This window comes from Balaenoptera acutorostrata, chromosome 8, assembly GCF_949987535.1.
Source record: "Balaenoptera acutorostrata chromosome 8, mBalAcu1.1, whole genome shotgun sequence".
In the NCBI taxonomy this organism is placed as follows: domain Eukaryota; kingdom Metazoa; phylum Chordata; class Mammalia; order Artiodactyla; family Balaenopteridae; genus Balaenoptera; species Balaenoptera acutorostrata.
Genome location: NC_080071.1, coordinates 14,688,907 through 14,712,027, shown reverse-complemented (window position 1 = coordinate 14,712,027; position 23,121 = coordinate 14,688,907). Strand labels below are relative to the sequence as shown.

At 40.7% G+C, this 23,121-nt stretch overlaps 1 protein-coding gene across 5 annotated transcripts in view; it reads left to right on the top strand.

Moving 5' to 3' along the window:
* Positions 1–23,121, top strand: part of CACNB4 (calcium voltage-gated channel auxiliary subunit beta 4) — a 255,237-nt gene that overhangs the window by 185,965 nt on the left and 46,151 nt on the right. For 3 of the 5 annotated variants that reach the window (XM_007183074.3, XM_007183075.2, XM_007183076.2), the window contains 3 exons: positions 10,107–10,226; positions 12,089–12,211; positions 18,995–19,125. In XM_007183074.3, coding sequence (XP_007183136.2) covers positions 10,107–10,226; positions 12,089–12,211; positions 18,995–19,125 — 374 coding nt within the window. Of the gene's footprint in view, positions 1–6,234; positions 6,299–10,106; positions 10,227–12,088; positions 12,212–18,994; positions 19,126–23,121 lie in introns of those variants that run through there. The other 2 variants (XM_057551507.1, XM_057551508.1) reach the window with 2 other exon arrangements.

Genomic DNA, 23,121 nt, shown 5'->3' with positions numbered 1-23,121 from the left:
TTACACATACTTACTTAGAGGTCTATGCCATGCTTTTTAGTGTTTACATACTATTCTATGTGTGAATACACACTACTTTTAAAAACATGTCTTCTATGGCTAACATTTAGGTTTTTATGATTTTTTTGCTATCATATGCAATATTGCAGTGAATATTCTTGTATATACATTTATATATACATATCTGATATAGGTATATTTCTAGGGTAAATTTCTTCAGGTAGAATGGTTTGGTTAAAATTTATGTCTGTTTTATTTTGATTGTTTTTACCTAATTACCTCCAGAAATATAAAACCAACTTACACTCATACCAACATATGTACCCTCACTAGTATGGGGTATTATCAAATGTTTTGATCTAATCAGTGAAAGTGGTATCATATTTTAAGTTATATTTCTTTATGTAGGAAAGAGACTGAAGCCCTTTTCATGTGTTCAGTGTACATTCTTGTTCCTTTTTCTGTTTCCTAACTATTTTTATTTTTTTGCCATATTGGTGGGTGAAGAGGTAGGTTGTTCATCTTTTTTTTATTACTTCATTAGTAGTCTTTGAATATGAAGAACGTTAAGCCCAGGTCACTTATGTGACAATTTTTTCTTTTTCTGTCATTTGCATTTTTGTATTTTTTTCCCAGATAAATATTTAAACATTTTATGTAGTCAGATTAATCAGTCTTTTCATAGCTTCTGAACATTTTGGCATGCTACGTTAAAACTATAGCCATAGTTTCCGCTAGTGCTAGTATAAATATATGTATATATGTAAGAAATACATAGATATATCTATATAATTTTGCCTTTAAATATCTTCATCTGCAATTTATTTTTGTATAAGAAATCAAATAGAGATCTACCTTTTTTCCCCCAATCGGCCAGCTAAGTTTCCCAACATTGTTTATTGAATAATCACTCTTTTTCCATTGATTTGAAATGTTTCCAGTTATATATATATATATTTTTTTTTAATTTATATTTATTTATTTATTTATTTTTGGCTGCATTGGGTCTTTGTTGATACATGTGGGCTTTCTCTAGTTGTGGTGAGCGGGGACTACTCTTTGTTGCCGTGCACGAGCTTCTCATTGCGGTGGCTTCTCTTGTTGTGGAGCACGGGCTCTAGGCACACGGGCTTCAGTAGTTGTGGCACGTGGGCTCAGTAGTTGTGGCACGTGGGCTCAGTAGTTGTGGCTCGCAGGCTCTAGAGCACAGGCTCAGTAGTTGTGATACATGGCTTAGTTGCTCCGTGGCATCTTCCCGGACCAGGGCTCGAACCTGTGTCCCCTGCATTGACAGGCGGATTCTTAACCACTGTGCCACCAGGGAAGTCCCCCTGTTAAATATTAATTATCAATATATAGGGGTTGATTTGTGGACCCTTATTTCTTTGATCTGTGCTAGAACCAAACATTTTTAATTTCTGCAGTTTTATAATGTTTTAATATCTATTTTAAAAAGGTTAATTCTCCTTCTTTATTCTTTTTTTTAACATTTTTTCTGAGAGATTTTTGAATATTAAGTTTTCCAAATCGCTTTCATATCATTTTGTCAAGTTAACATTGGTGTTCACTCTTCCTTCCAACATGGTTTCCAGCAACATCTGGAAGCCCAAAGTGTATACTCCCCTTGGGTGAAGTCTGGGCATTACCGGGCAGTCCATTTGTGTTTCTTTTCCTCCCCTTGAAACTTCCTTATTCATTTTTTCATTCAGTAAATAGTTTTGAACTCCTCTGAGGTGCAAAGCTCTGTGCTGGTGGCTCTGAGGACAACAAAAGTGGGGAAGACATGATCTCTGCCTGAAATGAAGTAGATGCTTCATTTTGGCTTCCGTCACATCTGCAGCCATCTCTGGGGAGGGGTTTCTGTTCTTGATGCAGTCAATATGCATCCCTTTAATGAGAAACGTTATGAATACAAAATATTTTCAAAGAATGAAGGATAATTTTTCATCAAACCATTTCTGAGGCTACAGAAATGATACAGGAGAGGTTCAAGTCCTTCCCTTACTTTCTTCTAAAGCAACCTATATTATTCCTCCCTTTATATGACAGAAGGAAAAGTCTTAAAAAATTTTTTTTTTAAATACAAGTAATTGCCTGGAGCTACTTTTAGGAGAAACATATTTACTGTTATCAGATCTCTAATATGACTCTCAAGAAAATAGACCACAACATGAAAGTAGTGTTTTGTGGGCTACTTTGTAAACTACTCTGGGGGAATGTGAAGTGTCAGTCAATCACTTTTCCAGAAGGGTCACAGACGCCCCCATTTACAAGAAACCATTAGTTGCCTTATCACTGTGCAGTTCTGCAGCTACCAGCAGCACATTCAGGATTTTCTGAGCAAATATATTCATTTCCTTTCTAACATCTCTGCTGAAACTAGATTAGTGCAGCTTGAGCCGCCGCCCTTGCATGAAGACCTTGTGCTGTGGTTACTGCTTGCAGGTGCCGGTGCTGGAATCGGCCAGGTGTAGCCGCCCAGACACTCACTCACCTGTGTCACGTGGATCGGCCAGGCGTAGCCGCCCAGACACTCACCTGTGTCACGTGGATCGGCCAGGCGTAGCCGCCCCGACACTCACCTGTGTCACGTGGATCGGCCAGGCGTAGCCGCCCCGACACTCACCTGTGTCACGTGGATTGGTCAGAAGCTCTCAGTTCTGACCAGGCAGGGCTGGTTCCTGGGGTGGCCGCTCAGTGTCCCATGATGTTGTTCTGTGACCTGTACAAAGTAAAGCTTGACTGCCTGAGGCCACCTTCTCCCAGCAGGCAGTCACTTTCCCTTTCCCAGAAGGAGAGTGAGCTCCATAATCTCATCATCCGTACCATTAAAATAACATTCTTATTGTATGCAAAACGTGATCATGACTTTTTTCAACTTCTGTTGCCCTTTAGTCTCACAGAGGGTTTTGATTTATTACTAATTGTGTTCATTGATGTAACACGTCTTACATACTTGTATGATATCATGCACTGATGATCAAAGCAGTTTGGTGAAATAGGATCCATATAAAGTAATCTATATCTTTTGTTCTTCCCCCAGTGTATTAGGCCGAACCATATGAAACTGCAATCCTCATAGTAGCCCAAGATAAGAGGAATCTGCCCCCGTTACCAACATCACCACTGATTTAACTTGCAGATCTGCTGTTAGGCCCACATTGCAACTTCTCCTTTCCCACAAGCTCCTAAATGGCCATGACTGACACAGATTTCCTTTTCATCTCCATCTGGGCCTTTTTGTCACCTCCCTCTTTATACTTATGAGGCCAATTGAAACTTTTCTGCTGTTATTGTATTGCCACTGATGGGTCTCCTTGGACTACCAATCAAAAGAAATACCTATCTATCATTTTGTGATATATGTAAGTCAAATCATTATGCTGTACACCTTAAATTTATACAGTGCTGTATGTCAATTATATCTCAATAAAAGTCAAAGAAAAAATGCAAAAAAAAAATAAAAAAGAAAAGAAATACCTATCCGAAACCAGGCAATTACAGCAGTTGCCAAACTAGTCAACATAACAAGAAGGATAGGTTGGCTAAGTTTTGTAAATAATATTACTTCCTTTTAAATAAATTATGTAAAAACATTTATAATAGAACCCATTAATTTGGATTCCACTAGTCAGATAATTTAGACAAAGCCTGCATTTTGTTTTTAACTATATATGGATATATAATTATAATTTAGTTATAATAAGTAACCTGTAAATAAGTAGTTTAACACAACTGGAGGAGTTATCACTTAAGAGAAAAAGAAAACTCAAGGGGGCCTTAAAATCTCCTACCAATAACTAAAATGCTGAGTAAAAATCCTGTCATTAAAGCAGAAACTCAATGAAATTCACAAACCAAAGCTTGATAATCTAGAGATACCATGTGAAGTTAGAAATAGCAAACATGTCTTTTGAAAAGCAGTCTCCAGTTTATTTTCCATGATCTAAGAATGTCATTTCTTTACCTGCATCCATCGTTCCTAGCGAGTGAGATTTTGGTGTACGATCTACGTTAACAATATATTGCAGAATGTTGTTTTCTTTTACTGAAGGCGACTAAAATGTTTGACTTTTTAATGTAAGTTTGCACCAGATTTTGTGGAGGAAATTAAAAAAAAGATTCTGCCCATACTCCTGCACCCTGCAATGTGCCCTATGATAGTGGCATGGAGGGAAGTTCTTATTGCCTGTTTGAGCTTCAGATGCCTCATCTATAAAATGGGGATAATCGTAACCTCCTTTGTAGTGTTGATGTGATAATCTAAAGTTCATAAGTTAGTGACTCACATAAAGTAAGGGATGAGTAAGCATTCATTCTCTTTCCTTTCCGTTTATGGCCTTTTCTGAACACATTCCTTTGCTGCCCTTGACTGCTCTTTGAAGCCTAGAACCGGAGCTTAGTCAGATTAATTGCTGGTCTTCTGTCCAATAAAAGTGGGCTGCAGAGCTTGCCTTATTCTTTCAACCAACATATTTGAAGACCTTCTGCTTACAAGACACAGTACAAGGTACCTTAGAGCAAAGTTAAGTTGTCATCTCTGAGGCATAATTTCAAAAGTTCCTTGTTCTGCCAAAGTGCTGATAATGTACACATTATCCAGTGCTCTGGATTAGGGCACTGAAAACCATAATTCTAAAAAAAAAAAAAAATCTCATGTTATGGGGGGTGGGACTGCTAACAACATCACACCCAGTTAGCATAAACCTTGATCAATTAACCAACCACCCTAGAAGAACTTGAAATCATGGACCAAAGAATAGATTTTGATGGGAGCGAGAGTGTCTTTCTTTCAACAAAGTTGAGGTTCTGCTATGTTCTAGACATTTCCCAGGCATATCTACTTGGAGACATAGCCTGGACCCTGCTAGGCTGGGTGGGTGCCCTTGCAAAGAGCTCTGGACATGTTTGGTGAAAGGGGTAGAGGAGAAGAAAGCATCTGCAAGAAAGTGAGGGGCTATCCTGTAAAGATACATGTTGCCTACGAGACCTTTTTGCCTAGGGCAGCCTCACGAGGGGGCTCTTTACCTATCCACCCTGGGAAATCTGGGAAAGTAATCAAGAAAGAGCTTTGTTCCTTCTACATTGTGGAAAAGTGCATCGTCAAGGCATTGCAAACTCAGTGGAAAGAAACAAGCTCACATCCATTGGGAGTGATATGTGTCTCTGGACATTCCACTTTCACTTAGTCCACTTAATGCAACTATTAAAATACCAGATTTACATCAAGTTTAACATTCACTTGTCTGATCTGGAAGGGCTGACATTTGGAGTACGTACCACTGCACAGCCCCATGTGGTAGCCACTAGTTAACATGTGGGTATCTGCCTTTAAATTAATTAAAGTGAAATAAAATTTTAAACATTTAAAAATTAAATGATAAGTTCAGTTCTTCCGTCTGGCCAGGCACATTTCAAGTGCTCCATGACCACATGTGGCTAGTGGCTACCATACTGGACAGCACCCACACAGAATATCCATCACTGCAGAAAGTTCTCCTGGACAACACTGGTTTTGTTTGTGCGATTACTATGCTTGTATGCTATGCTATACTATGGCATCTTAGTAATTCTCCAAAATAACCCTGAAGGGTTCATTCCTATTTTGCCGATGAGGATAGAATCTCAGAAAAGTTAAGCAGCTGTCCTCTCACGTTGTTGCCACTGACAGATGGTCAGTGTCCAGTGAATGGACAGCTAAGCTAGGTGGGAAGTGAGAGGCACAGGACTGACCACAAAGCCCAAAAGTTCCAACAATAACCAGGTTCTGTTCCAGTATTACTGCATTTTAAAATCAAACATTTATAAACTCTCCCTTCTCCTTGCTCTAATTTAATGACATATCTAAATACTAAAACTACTCATAAGAAGAGGAAGTATATTTCAGTTTTAAAAGGACAAGATAAGTAAGTGGATCCCTGGATCTCGTGGTAGGTTTGGAAAGTGACTGCAAATAGGCAAAAGGTTTTTTTTTTTTTCCTGAAGTGGGAGAAATATTCTAATATTAGATTGTTGTGTGAATTGTATCCTGTAAATTTATTAAAAATTTATTGAATCATACATTTAAATTATGTGAATTTTATGGTATGTAAATTATACCTCAATAAAGCTGTTTTTAAAAAAAAGAACAAGATGTAAATCCTACAACTCTAGGGCAGCCAAAAATTGAATGTTGAAAAGCTGCCAAAAACTTTAATGAGTGAGTCAAATATTATTTGCTGGCAGTTCCTGAATTTTCCTCATGATGGTAAACGAAATGATGTTCCATCTCAAATCAAACACTGGGAAACTCTGTGAGGTATGTGTTATTATCTCCATTTCAAAGGGGAGGAAATTGAGACTCAGAAAGTGAAAATAAGTTGCCCAAGACACACAGCCAGTAAGAACTAGCAGAAGTGTCAAACCCAATATTTCCTGACCCCAAAGTCCATGGCCACTCTTCCGTCCATGTCATGGCCTCTCTCTCCGGGCAGGAAAAGAAACTTTTCTGTTGTTTGACTTGAGATCACTTTCCTTCTTCTAGGACAACAGTAAACTAACTGATTTTTCAATGTTTCTATAACGTTTGTATTTTATACTCAAGATTTATGAAAGGTGTGAGGCTGGAATCTGTTTTCAGTATTGAATAAAAGGGGGAAAAAATCTGGGGCTCATGTTCATAGAAAGACATGTATGTGTTTCTTTTGATATTCACTAGGATGCATTATTTTATACATACATATGTAATGTTATATATATATAAAAAGACTTGCAGCAATTGTTTCCATTTTTCCCCCCAATTTAGTTGTTTCTTTGGAGACTCAAAGATGTGACTTGCAATGGTTTCTGCTTAGGAACTTTTGAGCGACTAGCTTCTGTCGTGCATCTTACACATAGATGAACAGCCCAGGTTTGGCTCACTTGATGAGTTGGGTGCCTTGCTCTTTGCCCATTTTATGAAGTGGAATTTTGGAAAACAAAAAGCTGACAGGGCTGCAGTTTTTAGCTTTGGCCAGAGCTAGTAACCTTTATATCTTTAGTTCTGTCCTCTTAGCATCTAGCATTATTTCCTTCTTGCAGTTTCCCTCTTCCTGATCATAAAGGTTTAACCAGACCTCTGGGCAGTCCCCCCGACCCTCCAGTCCTATAAACCTGCTGCAGCCCCGCTTCCCTTCCCCATCCTTCCTCTGCTCTGGCCCAGGCAGTCTCCTCTTGCCTCTCTGTGGCTCTCTTCTTCTGCTCTCTGTGCCTTTGTAAACAACCTAGGTTCTTTTTCTTTTCCTTTCTTTCTCCTGTCTGTACTCTCTATCAACCAGTTGAAACAAATCAAATAAAAATCAATAGAAACAAGAAACCAGTTCTGTGCCAAGCCAGCAGAACATGTCCATGGGCCAAATTTGGGGTCTTGATGTTGGATCTCTGCTATCCCTAGGACCTTGAGAGACAGCAGCAATGATTTCCATATTCAGAGAAATGTAGATGTCATTGAAAGAAAAAAAAAAAACACAGTAAATGCTGTGAATCTCACACTGTAATTATGAAAATAAATATCACAGTGCTTTATGTTTCCCTCTACCAATATTCGTAGGATATTGTGTGCTTTTACATACTTGGCAATAGAACTTATTAAGGAATTTTGAAATTCTTAACAGTCTTGTTCACATTTCAAAATAAAGTTTATTTGCAGGAGCCCTTGAGTCACTTCTTGTGTGCGCAGATGATTGAAAGCCAGGATTTGAAAAATCCTTAACGGAGTTTCAGGAAATTAGCCATCTCCTAGTGTCAACAGTGGATTGTGTATTTTAGCTGTTTGACTCACTGCTCCACTGGGCAGCCTGCTTTCTTGTGAACTGCAGTCCTTAGCCTTCCCCAGCACGTGTTTTCAAAACAAGTGCCTCCTTCCTGACTTCTTGCATCATAATCACTTTATAGTCCAGACACCTTTGCAGACATCTAACACCTTAAAATGGTCTACCACACACATCACACTTCAGCAAAGCATTGCCTAGAACTAACACAAAACCGTTTTCATATATTTTTTGGAAACATTGTTTCCTTTCTCTCTTACTCTGGATTTTATGCAGGTATACCTAAATTTGGACAAAAGATTTATGCTGATAAAACTCTTGTTTTAAAGGACTTCAAGGTACCTCTTTTTTAAGCAATGAATGCATCTATAAAATAGTCACCCTGTACTTATTTATTTTGTAGGTCCAGATTTTTCCCCAGTAGATTTGCACAGAGGAGTTTGGTTATAATTTGGTTAGCAAATACATTTCCTCTGTAAAGGGCACTTTCAAAAGCACTGCATAAAGTGCATGGATTTGGACACACTGCAGTTATCAAACTTACAGTGTAATCATTTTGCAATATATAAATGTATCAAATCAACACATTGTACACCTTAAACTTGCACAGTGTTATATGTCAATTATATCTCAATAAAGCTGGGGAAAAAAACTTACCGTTGTTTTCTATGCAGCAAATACAATAAAAAAGGATACTGTACATTTCAAGATGGGCAACTTAACTTGCATATGTAAGTAAGCTGAAAAATGATTAGAGTCTCTTAACTCTTTTTTTTTAAATCAAGGTAGAAATACCAGCACTAGGAAACAGAAATGAGAATGTCTATTTATTGTGTGCCTACTATGTGCCAGGTCCTATAATAAATATTTTAATATCAAGTCCAGCTCAATGTAGGGTTTGAAACTGCTGGTTCTATGGTTGGATTACCCATGTTTGAATCCCAGCTTACCCACTGCTCTAAGGATTCAGTGAGATAAGGTGTGCAAAGCATCTAGCCCCACGCTGGTGTGACAGCCAGGGCTCAATAATCAGGTTATTCATTATATCCTATTCCATTTAATCCTGTGAAGTAAGCCACATCCCCATTTTACAGAAGAGGAGACTGAGTCTTAGAGTGGTCTAGGAACTTGTATAAAGTTTTCAAAAGTGGGTTGCAGAGTTAGAATTTAGAACTGGGCTTCTACTGGGCATTCTGATAAAACTCTAACCAGGAATTATTGTTCTAGGCTGCCAGGAAAATCTGTGCTGGGATTTTTTTTTTTATGGTGGGAAAGACTACCCCAGCTAAAATGACACCCTCTACTGAGACAAAGCTGCCCTTACAGGCAGCAAATTCACAAATAATGTAAAAACAAACAAACCCTAACATTTCTAAGTTTAGAAAAAACTTTCAAAGTGCCCGTTTCAGCAGTCAGCCATTCTTAGAGTTCTTTTTTTGCAGTGGGTAGCAAATTCTCAGCTATATGGATAAGCACATGCCTTTTAGAATCTGTACCTGGTTTATGAAACATGCCAAATACACCAGTCTTATCAATACGTCTGCTGTGTAAATATCATCTACACAAACATCAACTTCTAATGCCAGCTTAAGGAAATTGTAAGGATGATGCTCCTTTAGCAAGCGGAAAGCAAACTTCTGGGGTGTTTGTTTTTGTTTTTAACTTTTCAGCTGCTGTGGTTTTCATCTCTTCTTACGGCATGAGCACCAAGTGATGGCCACTGCCCGAAATTCCTTGGCCACATGAGTCAGGCTGGATTTCATTGTTGTTTAAATAGTCCTTCTAGGAATGGGCTTCAGTTGAGGACATCCTTGTTCAGTGGCGTTGACATTGGAACTGAAAATCATTTTACGAATTCAGGTTTCTGCTTTGCTGTGTTGAAATCTTAAATTGATCATCTGTAATCCAAGATATGGGTAGGAGTTACTCTTGTAATAGGCTAAATCTCTTACTCCTTTAAATCTGTATATAAAAGAGAGAATGGAATGAAATTTCAGTTCCACAAGTTGATACGGGCTTAATATAAAGCTAGCACAAAACAAGAAGAATTGGGGCTGAGCATCACATAATTTTCATGGCAGTTTACTTTCTAGCACTTAATCTAGTCAAAATATTTCCCTTCATAACATTGCTACCTTCCGAATTACTCAGATGCTTGACTATATTCTGCCATCTAAATTTATGTCTGCAATACGGCATAGAGCATATTTATCAAATTCTATGCAAATGAGAAGAACCCACTCCAGGATGCTGTTAGATGTGATGATTTAAGAAGCTCCACATCACCTCATTCAAGCTACTCCGGGTTTTCCTTTCCAGGGTTCAGCGGATTCCTACACGAGCAGGCCGTCTGACTCCGATGTCTCTCTGGAAGAGGATCGGGAAGCAATTCGGCAAGAGAGAGAACAGCAGGCGGCCATCCAGCTTGAGAGAGCAAAGGTGAGGTTCTTGCCCCTCTTGGGTTCCAAAGTGGCATGTTGCTCAGCAGGTATCAGCTGCTCTTCCCCTGCCTCAGATTTCTCTGGAGTAATCATTTTATGATCATTCTGATAAGGCACCAGATTGCAAGGCTCCATGATCTGTTCACCCCTGATAGTAACCTTCTCAGGGAGCCATATCCTGAGACACGGACCCCTTCAACTACCTTTTGTGTTTGGTTTGGTGGTGAAAATTCTTGGTCATCTTCTAACTTAGCGATTGTGCCCCATATCCAGCTTGCCCCTCCCAGGGTTGTTAGAGGGCCTCCCAAGGAACCAGCGTGCTTGCCCCGTTCTCCATGACGGCAGCCTTCACTGCAGGCCACATGTGCATAATTGCTCAGTGGGTCTCCCTGTTGGTGTCTCTGTTCCTCCCTCTTGGTTTCAATCTCCCACCTCAAGTTCACCGTTCAGAGCTTTGAACAACGATTAGCATTTCAGCAAAGATGAGCAATGAAAGGCTTTGCCGCAAGAGACCTTCAGATATTCCACAGGGAGGGGCCCCCATTGGAATCCCTGCCCCCATGGGAGGCAACAAAGAACAAATTGCATTTTTGAATGTTAGAACTGAGTCACTAGAGATCTCCCATGCTATGACTTAAAGACTTTTTTCTTTTCAGGCTTTTTTTTTTTTTAAGCACAGACCCCTTTTGTCAAATGAAATTTTATGCACAGTAACAGATATAACGTGTTGCTGGTCAGCCTCTCCTCCTTGCCCTTCACGATAGACTCCTAAAGCATATTGATCTAGTCTTTCTAATTTTTAGGAGAAAAAAAAAAAAAAGGAAGCTCAGATAAAGCGAACTCCTTCCCTTTTCTATTTTTACAGTAAAATGTTTAAAGGAGCGGGAAGAGGAGGATAAGCCAGGTTCATGAGGTGTCTTCCTTTGCTTCCACACCCGTGCTACCTGTGCTGGTTGGCGGAAGAGGGTTGGAGCCGCACCCGGGAAAGGACATCAGTGAGACTCTAACTCGGATCCTGCCTCAGTCCTCTTGCTCCTCAGGCGTGGTCCCAGCACGAATAAATGAGCCCATAACAGAGCAGCCTGGGATTGCTGGAAACTGATGTTCTTACTTGTGGCTCATTTTTGTTTTAGGTTTCTCTCAGAGTCTATTTTGTGGCCATTGTGGTCACCCAAATGTCAGCAGCAGCGCCGTTCGCTTATGCTGGTGGCTTACTTAACCTCTGCCAAGCTGCACCAGCCCAAGAGCACTTTGCTGCGGAGGAATCTGTCTAATTAAAGTTTCAGAAGCAGCTTTTGTTAGCTAGGGAGAAGGTGATGCGTGAGCAGCTCCGCCCTTCCTGTCTACTCCCACCGGGCTTTCTTTTCCCTGGCAGGACAAGATATTCTATTGAGTGGGATCCGGCAGGTTTTCAGACCTGAGGCTATTTCAAAAATATTTATTTTAACCCTCCACCACCTTTTTATTTAAGACCCAGCACACATTTCCTGTATGCCAAGGTGGAGGCATCTTTCACCATTTAAAATAATAAACATGAGTTTTATGACTAGAGACCAGAGCAGGCTGGCCCTCCCGCCTTTCCATCCCTTCCCCCCAAATTTTAGGGCACGATTCTTTGGGATGTTGGAAAGTACGACGGGAGGGGGAACATGGTCGGGCTGATAGGACCGAATCCTCTTCAGAGCCCTTTCTGCAGATTTCTCACTGCTGCCTGGCAGTGTGGAACCCAGTTGAGATCCCTCTTTGGAAAGTGATTTCCCTTACTGCCTGGTACTATCCATTATCTGGTTCTACGTTTCAGTGTGAAAAATCCTCCTCTGTCTTCCTCCCTCCATCCTTATTCCATGGTTCTGTTCCCAGTCCAAACCTGTAGCATTTGCTGTGAAGACGAATGTGAGCTACTGTGGTGCCTTGGATGAAGATGTGCCTGTCCCAAGCACGGCCATCTCCTTTGACGCCAAGGACTTCCTACACATTAAAGAGGTAAATGTAGGGCACTCTGTATCCCCCAACCTGCTACAAGGCCAAGGCCAGGAATCAGCTCTGAGCCAAACTCAATGGAGAGGAGCCCTGGGGAGCTGCCAGTGTGTTACCTCATTTCATTGGCTAAGCCTTCCAAATCCATTCCTTCTCACCGAGATTTGGAAGCCTGAGATCATCGCTTGCATTATCACACATTTAAAACACTGAATCACAATCATCAGAGGATCGATTTAGGATAGACCTGTGGTCCTCTGGTCACCTTTTAATCACCTACCATGATAGATCCATTGACATAGATCAATGGATCCAACTTAGGGAAACGTGAGTTTGGTGGCACGGCGCCTACCCAGAAGGCACCATTTACAAGGGATGTTGTAGGACCTTGACCTCCGGACCAACACTACAGAGTATAATAATTAAATTGTTAAAGCTAAGAGAAGGGCAGAGGACTTTGGGAAACAGAAACCTTGAGGGATTGAGCACTTGAGGCCTCGCACCTTGAAAGATGGAATAGTGACATCAAAAACTTTCATTTACTCAACCTGGGTGTATTGAAATCCTCCTTCATGTCAGACATCGTGCTGGGCATTTGGGGATCAGAGATGAAGGTCCAGTGTCCGCTCGGCTGGGGAGCTCAGAGTCTGGTGGGGGAGACAGACTAGTGCATGGTTTCTGCATGGGTTGAGAAGTTCTGTTACAGTAAAATTGAACGGGTGTTGTGGGAGCCCAAAGAAAGAGCAGGAGGGACCATCCGGCTCAGGAGGAGGAGGATGGGGGGCTGGAAAGCTCTTCAGAAGTGGTGAAGCCTGAGTTCAGGCTGGGGTGAGGGGTGGCGGTGGTTTCAGGTGGAAGGGACAGCCAGGGGCAGTGAGCACAGCGCGGCTGGAGGGCGGTAAGCGGGGAGTGGTACAGGGGATGGGCCACGTCAGAGAGGCAGGGGCCAGATGAGAAGGGACCTCGTAGGCCATGGCAAGGGGGCTGGACTCGATCACCAGGCAGTGGGCTGGAGAGGAATTTTAAATAAAGGACGGATGTGACCAGCCTCGTATCTTAGCATGGTGACTCTGATGGTTGAGGGAGTATGGCAGAGGCTGGGGAGACATGGTAAGTCTAGACAGTGGCTGAAGCAGAGATGATAGAAAGAGGGAGCAGCTTGGAGAGAGAGTTAAGAGGCAAATAGACCAGATTGGAAGATTTCACATGGTGGGGGGGATGGATAGTGGAGAAAGTGAGATAAAGAGAAACGAAGGATGGAGGGCAGTTTTTCTAGCTCACCTGTAAGGGCAGAGGGTGGTGTCAGCTATCGAAATAAAGAAGGCCAAGAGGGGAGAAGATTTGTGACAGGGGAGATGTGATTATAAATTTGCTATTAGGTGCACTGTGTCTGGGGCACTGGGAACCTCCCATGGAGTTACTCAATGGGCCTTTCCCCACATAATCTGGAGGCCAGAGGAGAGGAATTACAGTTTGCTCTTCCTAAGTGCTTTGAGTTGAAAAGGAGGACAGGTTTTAGCCAGGAGAAGACAGCATAGAGTTGAGGGAGTGTTTTTACAAGTTTGCTTTTTTTTTGTTTTTTTAGGATGGGAAAGATTTAAATATGTTTTCCATGCTGAGATGTTGAACCCAGTGATATATATGGGAAGGAAAAGACCTAACTGATAGAATGAGGGGCTGGAGTAGAGGGAAGGAGATGGCATCCGGAATATTGGCACAAGAAGTAGGCCGACTCAGGAGGAAAGTCTTGCCTTCCTTGAACTTCCCTGTTTTGCACAGGATTTTCCAGTGGGGCTGGAGGCATACACTGGAGGACATTCCTACTTGATAGTGTCCATTGGCTCTGCTGGGAAGGAGCCGTTAGAAATTGGATCTTAGAAAACGGAAAGTGGATATAATGGTGGATACATGTCATTACACATTTGTCAAAACCCATGGAAGGTACAACATGACTCTGGGTGAGAATGATGCGTCATTGTAGGTTCATCATTGTAACAAATGTACCACTCTAGTGTGGGATGTTAATAGTGGGGGAGGTTATGCATGTGTGGAGGCAGGGGGTATATGGGAACTCTCTGTACTTTTCCCACAATTCTGCTATGAACCTAGAACTGCTCTTAAAAGTAAAGTTTACTAATTAAAGAACATTTTAAAAAAAGAAAAAGGAGAGTGTAAGGGTGGAACAATAAAGTGAAACCTGACCCTGAGGAGCCTGAGGAATGTGATCAACATAAACCTGTCACTTAATGTCACTGAGACACCAGCACTTACCCTCTGGTCCAAAACAAGATGTGCACAGTTAATATATAACAATTTGAAAGTCACTGTCTTTCAAAACTCTGCATTCTACAATAGCATTAATGACACCAAGACATATACATTTAAAATTTTTTAACTATATGATAGCAAGTAGGTCAAACACTGGGATGTCTACAGATGTCTCACTGTCTTTGCATTGTGCCCATGTGAACTGGGTGAAATTCTACATTTGTTCCTTTGTTCCATTCAAGATATAGTTCTTGAGCATTTAGTGTGTGCTAATGTTGGCAGATATTGTCTGACAGATGTTGTCTGACAGCTGTAAACAAAGACAGAGTACCTTCCCTCATGGACTTAAATTCTAGTGGGGAGACAGATAATGAAAAAAATAAATCATTACAAATTGTGAATGCTTTGTGTAAAAAATGAACTGGATGCTGGGAGTCTTAAAATATAGGGATGAGGAGGTTATATACTTTTAAATATAGGGGTGATCAGAGAAGCCTTTCTGAGTATGTGACCATTAAGCAGGGTAGCCAGCCTTTAAAAAAAAAGAAGAAAGAAGAAGCCTTCTAGGGAGAGGAAACAGCATGTGTAAAGGCCCTGTGGTAGGAAAAAATAAGCTGGCACAATCAATCAACTGGAAGAAGGTCATATGGCTGGAACACAGTGAGCCAGTAGCAGGAAGCAGAGTTGTAGAAGTAAGCAGGGCACAGGTCAAGTAGGACCTTAAGGTGATGGCAAGACTTCATATTTTATTCTAAGTATAATATAATAAGAAGGCACCGAAGACTTTAAAAGCAAAGGAGTGGGATGAACTTATTTTTTGAAGGCTATTCTGATTGTTGTAGAGACAGTGGATTGGAGTGGGATAAGTACGGAATCAGGGAGACTGTTAGAACCATTTTAGATGAGAGATAATGGGACTGAGCTGGCCTGGTGTCAGTGAGATGGAAAGAAGTAGACACATTTGACATATATTGTGGAAATTCAATGATCAGTGCTGCTGATGAACCACATGTAGGAACTAAGATTGAGGGAGAAATCCAAGATGATCAAGGGAATCAAGGTTTATGAATTGAGCAACTAGGATGGAGTTGACCCCGGTGGAGTGAGGACAGATGGGAAGGGAGGTTAGGGAGTAGACATCTCAAAGGAGATATGAAGGAGGAAGTTAGATGTAAGAATTTGGAGCTCAGAGGAAGGGGTTGGGCCAAAGACATAAATTTGGATCATTAGTTTATCCAGGTGGCATTTAAAGCTGAGGTAATGACTGAAGTCACCTAACGAGAGAGGAGAGGGAGGAGAGAAAACAGCCCTGGATCAAACTCAAAGGAATTCCATCCTGCAAAAGTGGGGTGCATGAAAAGATTCAACAATTAAGGAAAAGGAGAAACATGAGATTTGGGAGGAAAATCAGGACAGAGCAGTGCATGGACATCAAGAGAGAAGAGCGTATCCAAAAGGAGGAAGCAACCAGCTGTGGCCAGTGTTACGACATGTCACCTAAGACAAGGAGAAAGGAATGGACGTCGGGTTGGCAAAGTGGTCAGTAGCAAGGAAGTCACTGGGACCATTGTCTGGAGTTGTGGAGACAGAGAGACGGAAGCTGGATGGAGTGTGATGAGGAGAGAAGGGGAGTTAGGAAGTATATTTAGCAAGCACAGACAGTGCTTTCAAGGGAGTTGACACTGACCGGACAGTAGACTAAAGAGCGTATGAAGTCAAAAGAGGTTTCCTTTCAAGATGGGAGCTATCAGAGCACCAGTACCTGCTGCGATTAACCACCAGAGAGAGAGGGAGAGATTGATGGGAAAGGAGGGATAGGCAAAGGAGTAAAGTTTTTGGTAGTCAGGAAGCATGGGATCCAGACCCCGAGAGGAGAGACAGACCTCTGATACGAAGGGGAACACTAATTCATTATAACATGCAGGGAAAAGATGAGTGCAGGCACAGACAGCTCAGAGCCTTGGTTACGAGAAGCTGAGGAAGCACTGAGTTGACGGCTTCTGCTTTCTCAGTCGTGTATGTGGTGGGGATATCCATATTTGCCTCGAAGACAAGGACTCTTGACCTGAAACATGTACCCTGGCATCTGAATGGTTACGTTGACTTTGGCTCACCATTCCCGTCAAAAATGACCAAACCATATTCATTAGTTGCTCATACCCATCGTTTCCAAGGAGAAGCAGCATTTTCAATGGTAAGAGAAGTTTTCACATATTCCATGCACACTACTCACACCCTTATCCCCACCTTGCTGTATTTTATTGCTTTCCTCCATTCCATCGATCTTCTCCATTTGTCCAGTTGGTTGCTTTTTTGATGTATGTGCTCCTTGATCAGTGACTTTCTCTTGCCTGGCAGTTTGATGTATGGTATTGAGCTGGTAATCCTATGTGGATTAGAGCCACTTGTTTTCAGATCTTGAAATCGCAGATAAGGAAACATCTGAGAAAGAGAAAGGGCTCATCGTTTTAGGGAAATGAGAAGGATTGGAACAACACTAAGGTGACCTTGCCAGAAAGCTGGCGTGTGCTCCCAGAATATCAACACAAAGGAACATATTTCTATAATCGAGTTGTAGCCTTTTCTCTCATCCATCACCTAGAAGGCCATTTGGTATGCTCTGTTATAAGTACTGCCTCAGTAACGAAAAGCTTCAATGCAGAGAAAAGCTACAGCTCTCCTTATCACATATACCAAAGGGCCGGTGATTTAAGCTTTTGAACATACAACGCAGCTTTCCCCAAAGTGGCTCAAAGAACTTTCATTAACGTTAAGTCAGATTCTCACTGTTTCTTAGAACTAAGGTAAAACATCTTGGGAAGTTGCGTTAACTACTTCAGAAACCCCTTAAGGTTATTTGGATACGTCTTAGTAAGTTAGCGTTCTGGTGGGCTAACTTGATTTCCGGAAGTAACTTAAGCCCTAGGAAACTATGACTCATTGTGTGTTTTGTCCCTACCACAGTAAAATTTAAATTCCAGGTCTGTGCACCAAGCATTCTGAAAGGGTCCTGTTGCCTTTTGTTAATTCCAAAATAAACTGGCCTGGTATTTCAGGCCTGTTATCCTGAAATAAACGATGGAAAGATGGAAGAAACTGAGACCTAGATTGTTCAAGATTTTATATTAGGTCAACTCTTTTTCAGTGCAGGCTCAGACTGCATGCTGTTCGGGCCTTGTGTAGGAGCTGTGCGCATAACAAAGGCCAAATCTCTAAATCATATCTTTTTGCTTTTGAGTGTGAAGCTGTTACTCAGAATTACTCAGTTACCTGGAATTTCATGCTGCGATGATTCAACAGAATCATCCATTCCTCCTTCACAACGTGTCAATGTCATATACATATAAATTCTACTGTTCTCTGAGCTAAGCAAAATATACCATAGAGAGTTACATTTCAAAAAAACTAAATGCTTTCTGGATCAAAGAGAGAGAGTTACCTTGCCCAACACTGTTAAAGACAATAAAGGAAGTTTTTGGAATTATCTCTGGAGGATGTAAACAGTAGGACTAATATCTGCTTTCTAGAAATCACCTAGCAGAAACCTTCCCTTGAGGCAGGTAGCTTGGATTAAATATGCCTCCTGCCCTAGGATTCAGCAAATCTATCGTTACAAATGCAGTTTTGCTGGCCCATCAAATAGGACCATGTTCACCCCATATTGGCTGAAGCCTTTGTGTGTGTTTGTTTCCCAAGTTTATGTGTCATGGAACTTTATTTAAATGGAAATTCCTTCATTCCTGTTGGGCTTCAGGCCATTTGGAGATTATTTCAAAAATTCCACTTATGTATAATATGCTTAGCCTTTTTAAGAGTGGGCTTGTTTTTCTTCAGGTAGTAAGATGGACCTTGATTTGCAAACCTATATTTGGAAGATTATAATTTTTCCCCAGAGAGAGTAGAATACAGATAGTATGGTGGAATTTTTACCTCAAAGCTTTTGACAAAAAACAGACTATTCAGTGTATTTCGTCTTAGACTTGTCTATCCTGTCTTACAGAGTTCTAATTACATTGGTGCATATTTATCCTTGTAAAATCTATTCCTTAAGAATTGGCTAGGGCTTCTTGACAAGGACCAAAGGAATCCAAATGTTTTAAGACCTGACTTTAGCCCAGGGATTGGCAAACTGTGGCTCACAGGCTGAAACCAGCCTGCTGCCTTTTTTGGAAAGAAAAAATTTGTTGAAGCACAGCCGTGCTTACTTGTTTACGTATTGACTATGGCTGCTTCCACACTATAATAGCAGATTACAGTAGTTGCAGCAGAGACCATATGGCCTGCAAACCCTGAAGTGTTTACTATCTGGGCCTTTAGATTAAAAGTTTGCTTTCTTCTATGGACTCCTCCACCCCAGATATGTATAATATAGTATAATATACTATAAATAGTGTTTGCATATGTAATATAGTATAGTATAATATTATATAATATAGTGTTTCATTCTTTTGGTCCCCTGTGATTAATAAATGTGAAGATCAGTGAGTTACTGTTGATAGCAGTTTTATTCCTGCATTCCAGAAATATAACAATGATTGGTGGATAGGAAGGCTGGTGAAAGAAGGCTGTGAGATTGGCTTCATCCCAAGTCCGCTTAGATTGGAGAACATCCGGATTCAGCAAGAACAAAAAAGAGGACGTTTTCACGGAGGGTAAGTCTCCTTCCTTTCTCTAAACTTTTTTGGAGGAAGTAGGAAAATTAGGTGACATTTTCAAGTTTGCTTATTAGGTTAAACATATATGCTTTCAAAGTAAAAGCTACTTTTCTGTGTGCAAGGTGTTTCTGTAATTGACACAAAGGGGTTTCAGATAGTTCACTCTCCCCGTTGTGCGCTGAAGCCTGGACACCCCTGGAATCAACACGAATTCCACAGTGGAGACTGTTTTCTGTGGTTTCAGCAAACCCTCCTGGGAACCTAAGCTTTCCTCTGTGAGAGTCGTGTAGGGCATCCTTTCTCAGTACAGTAAGTGGGGGCCTGGCCTGACCTGGCATCGTGGCTCTTCTTGGTTAACTTTCAGAGACTCTCTTTCAAGTGGGCACAGAATGCCATGGCACATGCAATACCATCCCGGGACTAGTAACACTTTCTCCAGGGTTTTCTGTGGCCGCTGCCATCGCTTGGTACTGGGGGTAAGACTCTGTCCAGCTTCAGATGAATTAACCTCTAGTGAACTAATGAAGTAGCCACAAAGATCTCAGAGTGCAGGTATTTAAAGGTCCCAGGGATACAAGGAAAGCCTGAGAGGAGAAATCAGAATCATACTGAGCCTGCATATATTGTGAGCCTACACTGAAGCACTGATTTGGTATGTGTTACCATTTTTTGAAAGTCCTAAAATAGAATCAGTTCTTTCTCTTAACTCTCAACCTCCTTTTTCTATTAGATCCTTTTCTGTTTCAAAAACTCCTCTGTTCTTCAGGGGCCCCTTTGCCTTTGTCATAATGGGAACCTCTTAAACAGTGATAGGAGGTCACAAAAGTAGAGTGTTAGCCCCACTTTTAATTATCAATCTTTCTTAATATATAACATGCCTATAATATTATTAATGATTAATCCCTCTTATTCCTTCTTCTCTAGACTTTTTGTCTCTCATGCCGCTCCATGTGGGAACACATGTTCCTGTCTCAGGACCTTTGCAATTGCTGTTTCCTTTTACTGGACACTTTTCTTCACTTTTCCACTGGATCACTTCATCTGCTTCAGATCTTAGTTAAATATCACCTTTTCAATGACCCCTTTCCTGCCACCATATTTAAAGTTGAATCCACTTTTCTTCCCTTACTTCCTATCTCTCTCCTGACTCAGTTTTCTCTGTTGCATTTATTACTATCAGAAATACTATATATTTACCTATTCATCTGTTATTTCCTGTTAGAATTTGTCTGTAAAAGGGAAGGAATTTTGTTTTTCCCCCCACTGTTGTAGTCCTAGTTTCTAGGACAGTGAATACTCAATAGATATTTGAATGAAATAATAAATGAATTATTATCACCATTTCCAAAGTTATTCTACTATTATTATTATTATTCCATAAAATTATTTTACACTTCTGAACTAAAGGCTTACTTTGCCCGCAGGAGCAAGAGTAAAACCAAGAGCTCAAAGACATGATCTTCTTTTATCTTTATACCAACTGTGAAGTATAGTTTCTCCTTCTAGAGATGGGGAAACTCAGGCACAAAGATATGATATGGTGTGCCAAGGTCCCACGACTAGTAATGGGCAAAGCCGGGAGGAGAAATCAGATTGTCCTAACTCTAGGGACCATACTTAAGCACTGAAGGAAGGGACACTGGAGAAGTGGGAAGGTGGCCTCCTGAGGGCCCTGGTGGGCTCCAGGGAAGCTCCCCAAGCCACATGCAGGAACCAATACCAATGAGCTTCCATTCCATTCCATTCCATAATATTATTCATGACCAAATCCTTACTGCCAGTTCTTAATTCTGATCCCCACATAAGAAGTGCTTCTTCCAGGTCTTACTGCTTGTTTTGAGCTGTGTTTGACATCCAGCTAGTATACTGGTGACCAGTGTTGGTTAAAAAGACAGTTCACAAGAACATTCCTATTAGTGATTCTTTTGCCTCATTTCTGCATTGAATAATTAGGAGACATACTTTAGCAAAATATTTCCAGGTCCTAGATAGTTTCCCACTTTCTCTGAGAAAGGAGGTCAAAGAAAACATTTGGGCAGATCCTTGAAGCACTCTATAGCAGGACTTGGTGTGTTTTGAATTACTTAGTGGATTAAGGCCAAAGAAAGCTTTGTACTCGCAAGTTCTATTTCCAAGGAATCTGGGGAATGAGTCTTTTTTTTCTTTGAATTTTATTTTATTTATTTTTTTATACAGCAGGTTCTTATTAGTTATCTATTTTATACATATTAGTGTATATATGTCAATCCCAATCTCCCAGTTCATCCCACCACCCCCCACCCACTTTCCCCCCTTGGTGTCCATGTATTTGTTCTCTACATCTGTGTCTCTATTTCTGCCCTACAAACCGGTTCATCTGTACCATTTTTCTATGTTCCACATATATGCATTAATATACGATATTTGTTTTCCTCTTTCTGACTTACTTCACTCTGTATGACAGTCTCTAGATCCATCCACGTCTCTACAAATGACCCAATTTCGTTCCTTTTTATGGCTGAGTAATATTCCATTGTATATATGTACCACATCTTCTATATCCATTTGTCTGTCGATGGGCATTTAGTTTGCTTCCATGACCTGGCTATTGTAAATAGTGCTGCAGTGAACATTGGGGTGCATGTGCCTTTTTGAATTATGGTTTTCTCAGGGTATATGCCCAGTAGTGGGATTGCTGGGTCATGTGGTAATTCTATTTTTAGTTTTTTAAGTAACCTCCATACTGTTCTCCATAGTGGCCGTATCAATTTACATTCCCAGCAACAGTGCAATAGGGTTCCCTTTTCTCCACACCCTCTCCAGCATTTGTTGTTTGTAGATTTTCTGATGATGCCCGTTCTAACTGGTGTGGGGTGATACCTCATTGTAGTTTTGAATTGCTATTCTCTAATAATTAGTGATGTTGAGCAGCTTTTCACGTGCTTCTTGGCCATCTGTATGTCTTCTTTGGAGAAATGTTTATTTAGGCCTTCTGCCCATTTTTGGATTGGGTTGTTTGTATTTTTAATATTGAGCTGCATGAGCTGTTTATATATTTTGGAGATTAATCCTTTGTCGGGTGATTCATTTGCAAATATTTTCTCCCATTCTGAGGGTTGTCTTTTCGTCATGTTTGTAGTTTCCTTTGCTTTGCAAAAGCTTTGAAGTTTCATTAGGTCCCATTTGTTTACTTTTGTCTTTATTTCCATTACTCTAGGAGGTGGGTCAAAAAAGATCTTGCTGTCATTTATGTCACAGAGTGTTCTTCCTATGTTTTCCCCTGAGAGTTTTATAGTGTCTGGTCTTACATTTAGGTCTTTAATCCATTTTGAGTTTATTTTTGTGTATGGTGTTAGGGAGTGCTGTAATTTCCTTCTTTTACATGTAGCTGTCCAGTTTTCCCAGCACCACTTATTGAAGAAACTGTCTTTTCTCCATTGTATATCCTTGCCTCCTTTGTCATAGATTAGTTGACCATAGGTGCATGGGTTTATCTCTGGGCTTTCTATCCTGTTCCATTGATCTATATTTCTGTTTTTGTGCCAGTACCATACTGTCTTGATTACTGTAGCTTTGTGGTATAGTCTGAAGTCAGGGAGTCTGATTCCTCCAGCTCCATTTTTTTCCCTCAAGATTGCTTTGGCTATTTGGGGTCTTTTGTGTCTCCATACAAATGTTAAGATTTTTTGTTCTAGTTCTGTAAAAAATGCCATTGGTAATTTGATAGGGATTGCATTGAATCTGTAGATTGCTTTGGGTAGTATAGTCATTTTCACAATATTGATTCTTCCAATCCAAGAGCATGGTATATCTCTCTATCTGTTTGTGTCATCTTTGATTTCTTTCATCAGTGTCTTACAGTTTTCTGAGTACAGGTCTTTTACCTCCTTAGGTAGGTTTATTCCTAGGTATTTTATTCTTTTTGTTGCAATGGTGAATGAGATTGTTTCCTTAATTTCTCTTTCTGATCTTTCATTGTTAGTGTATAGGAATGCAAGAGATTTCTGTGCATTA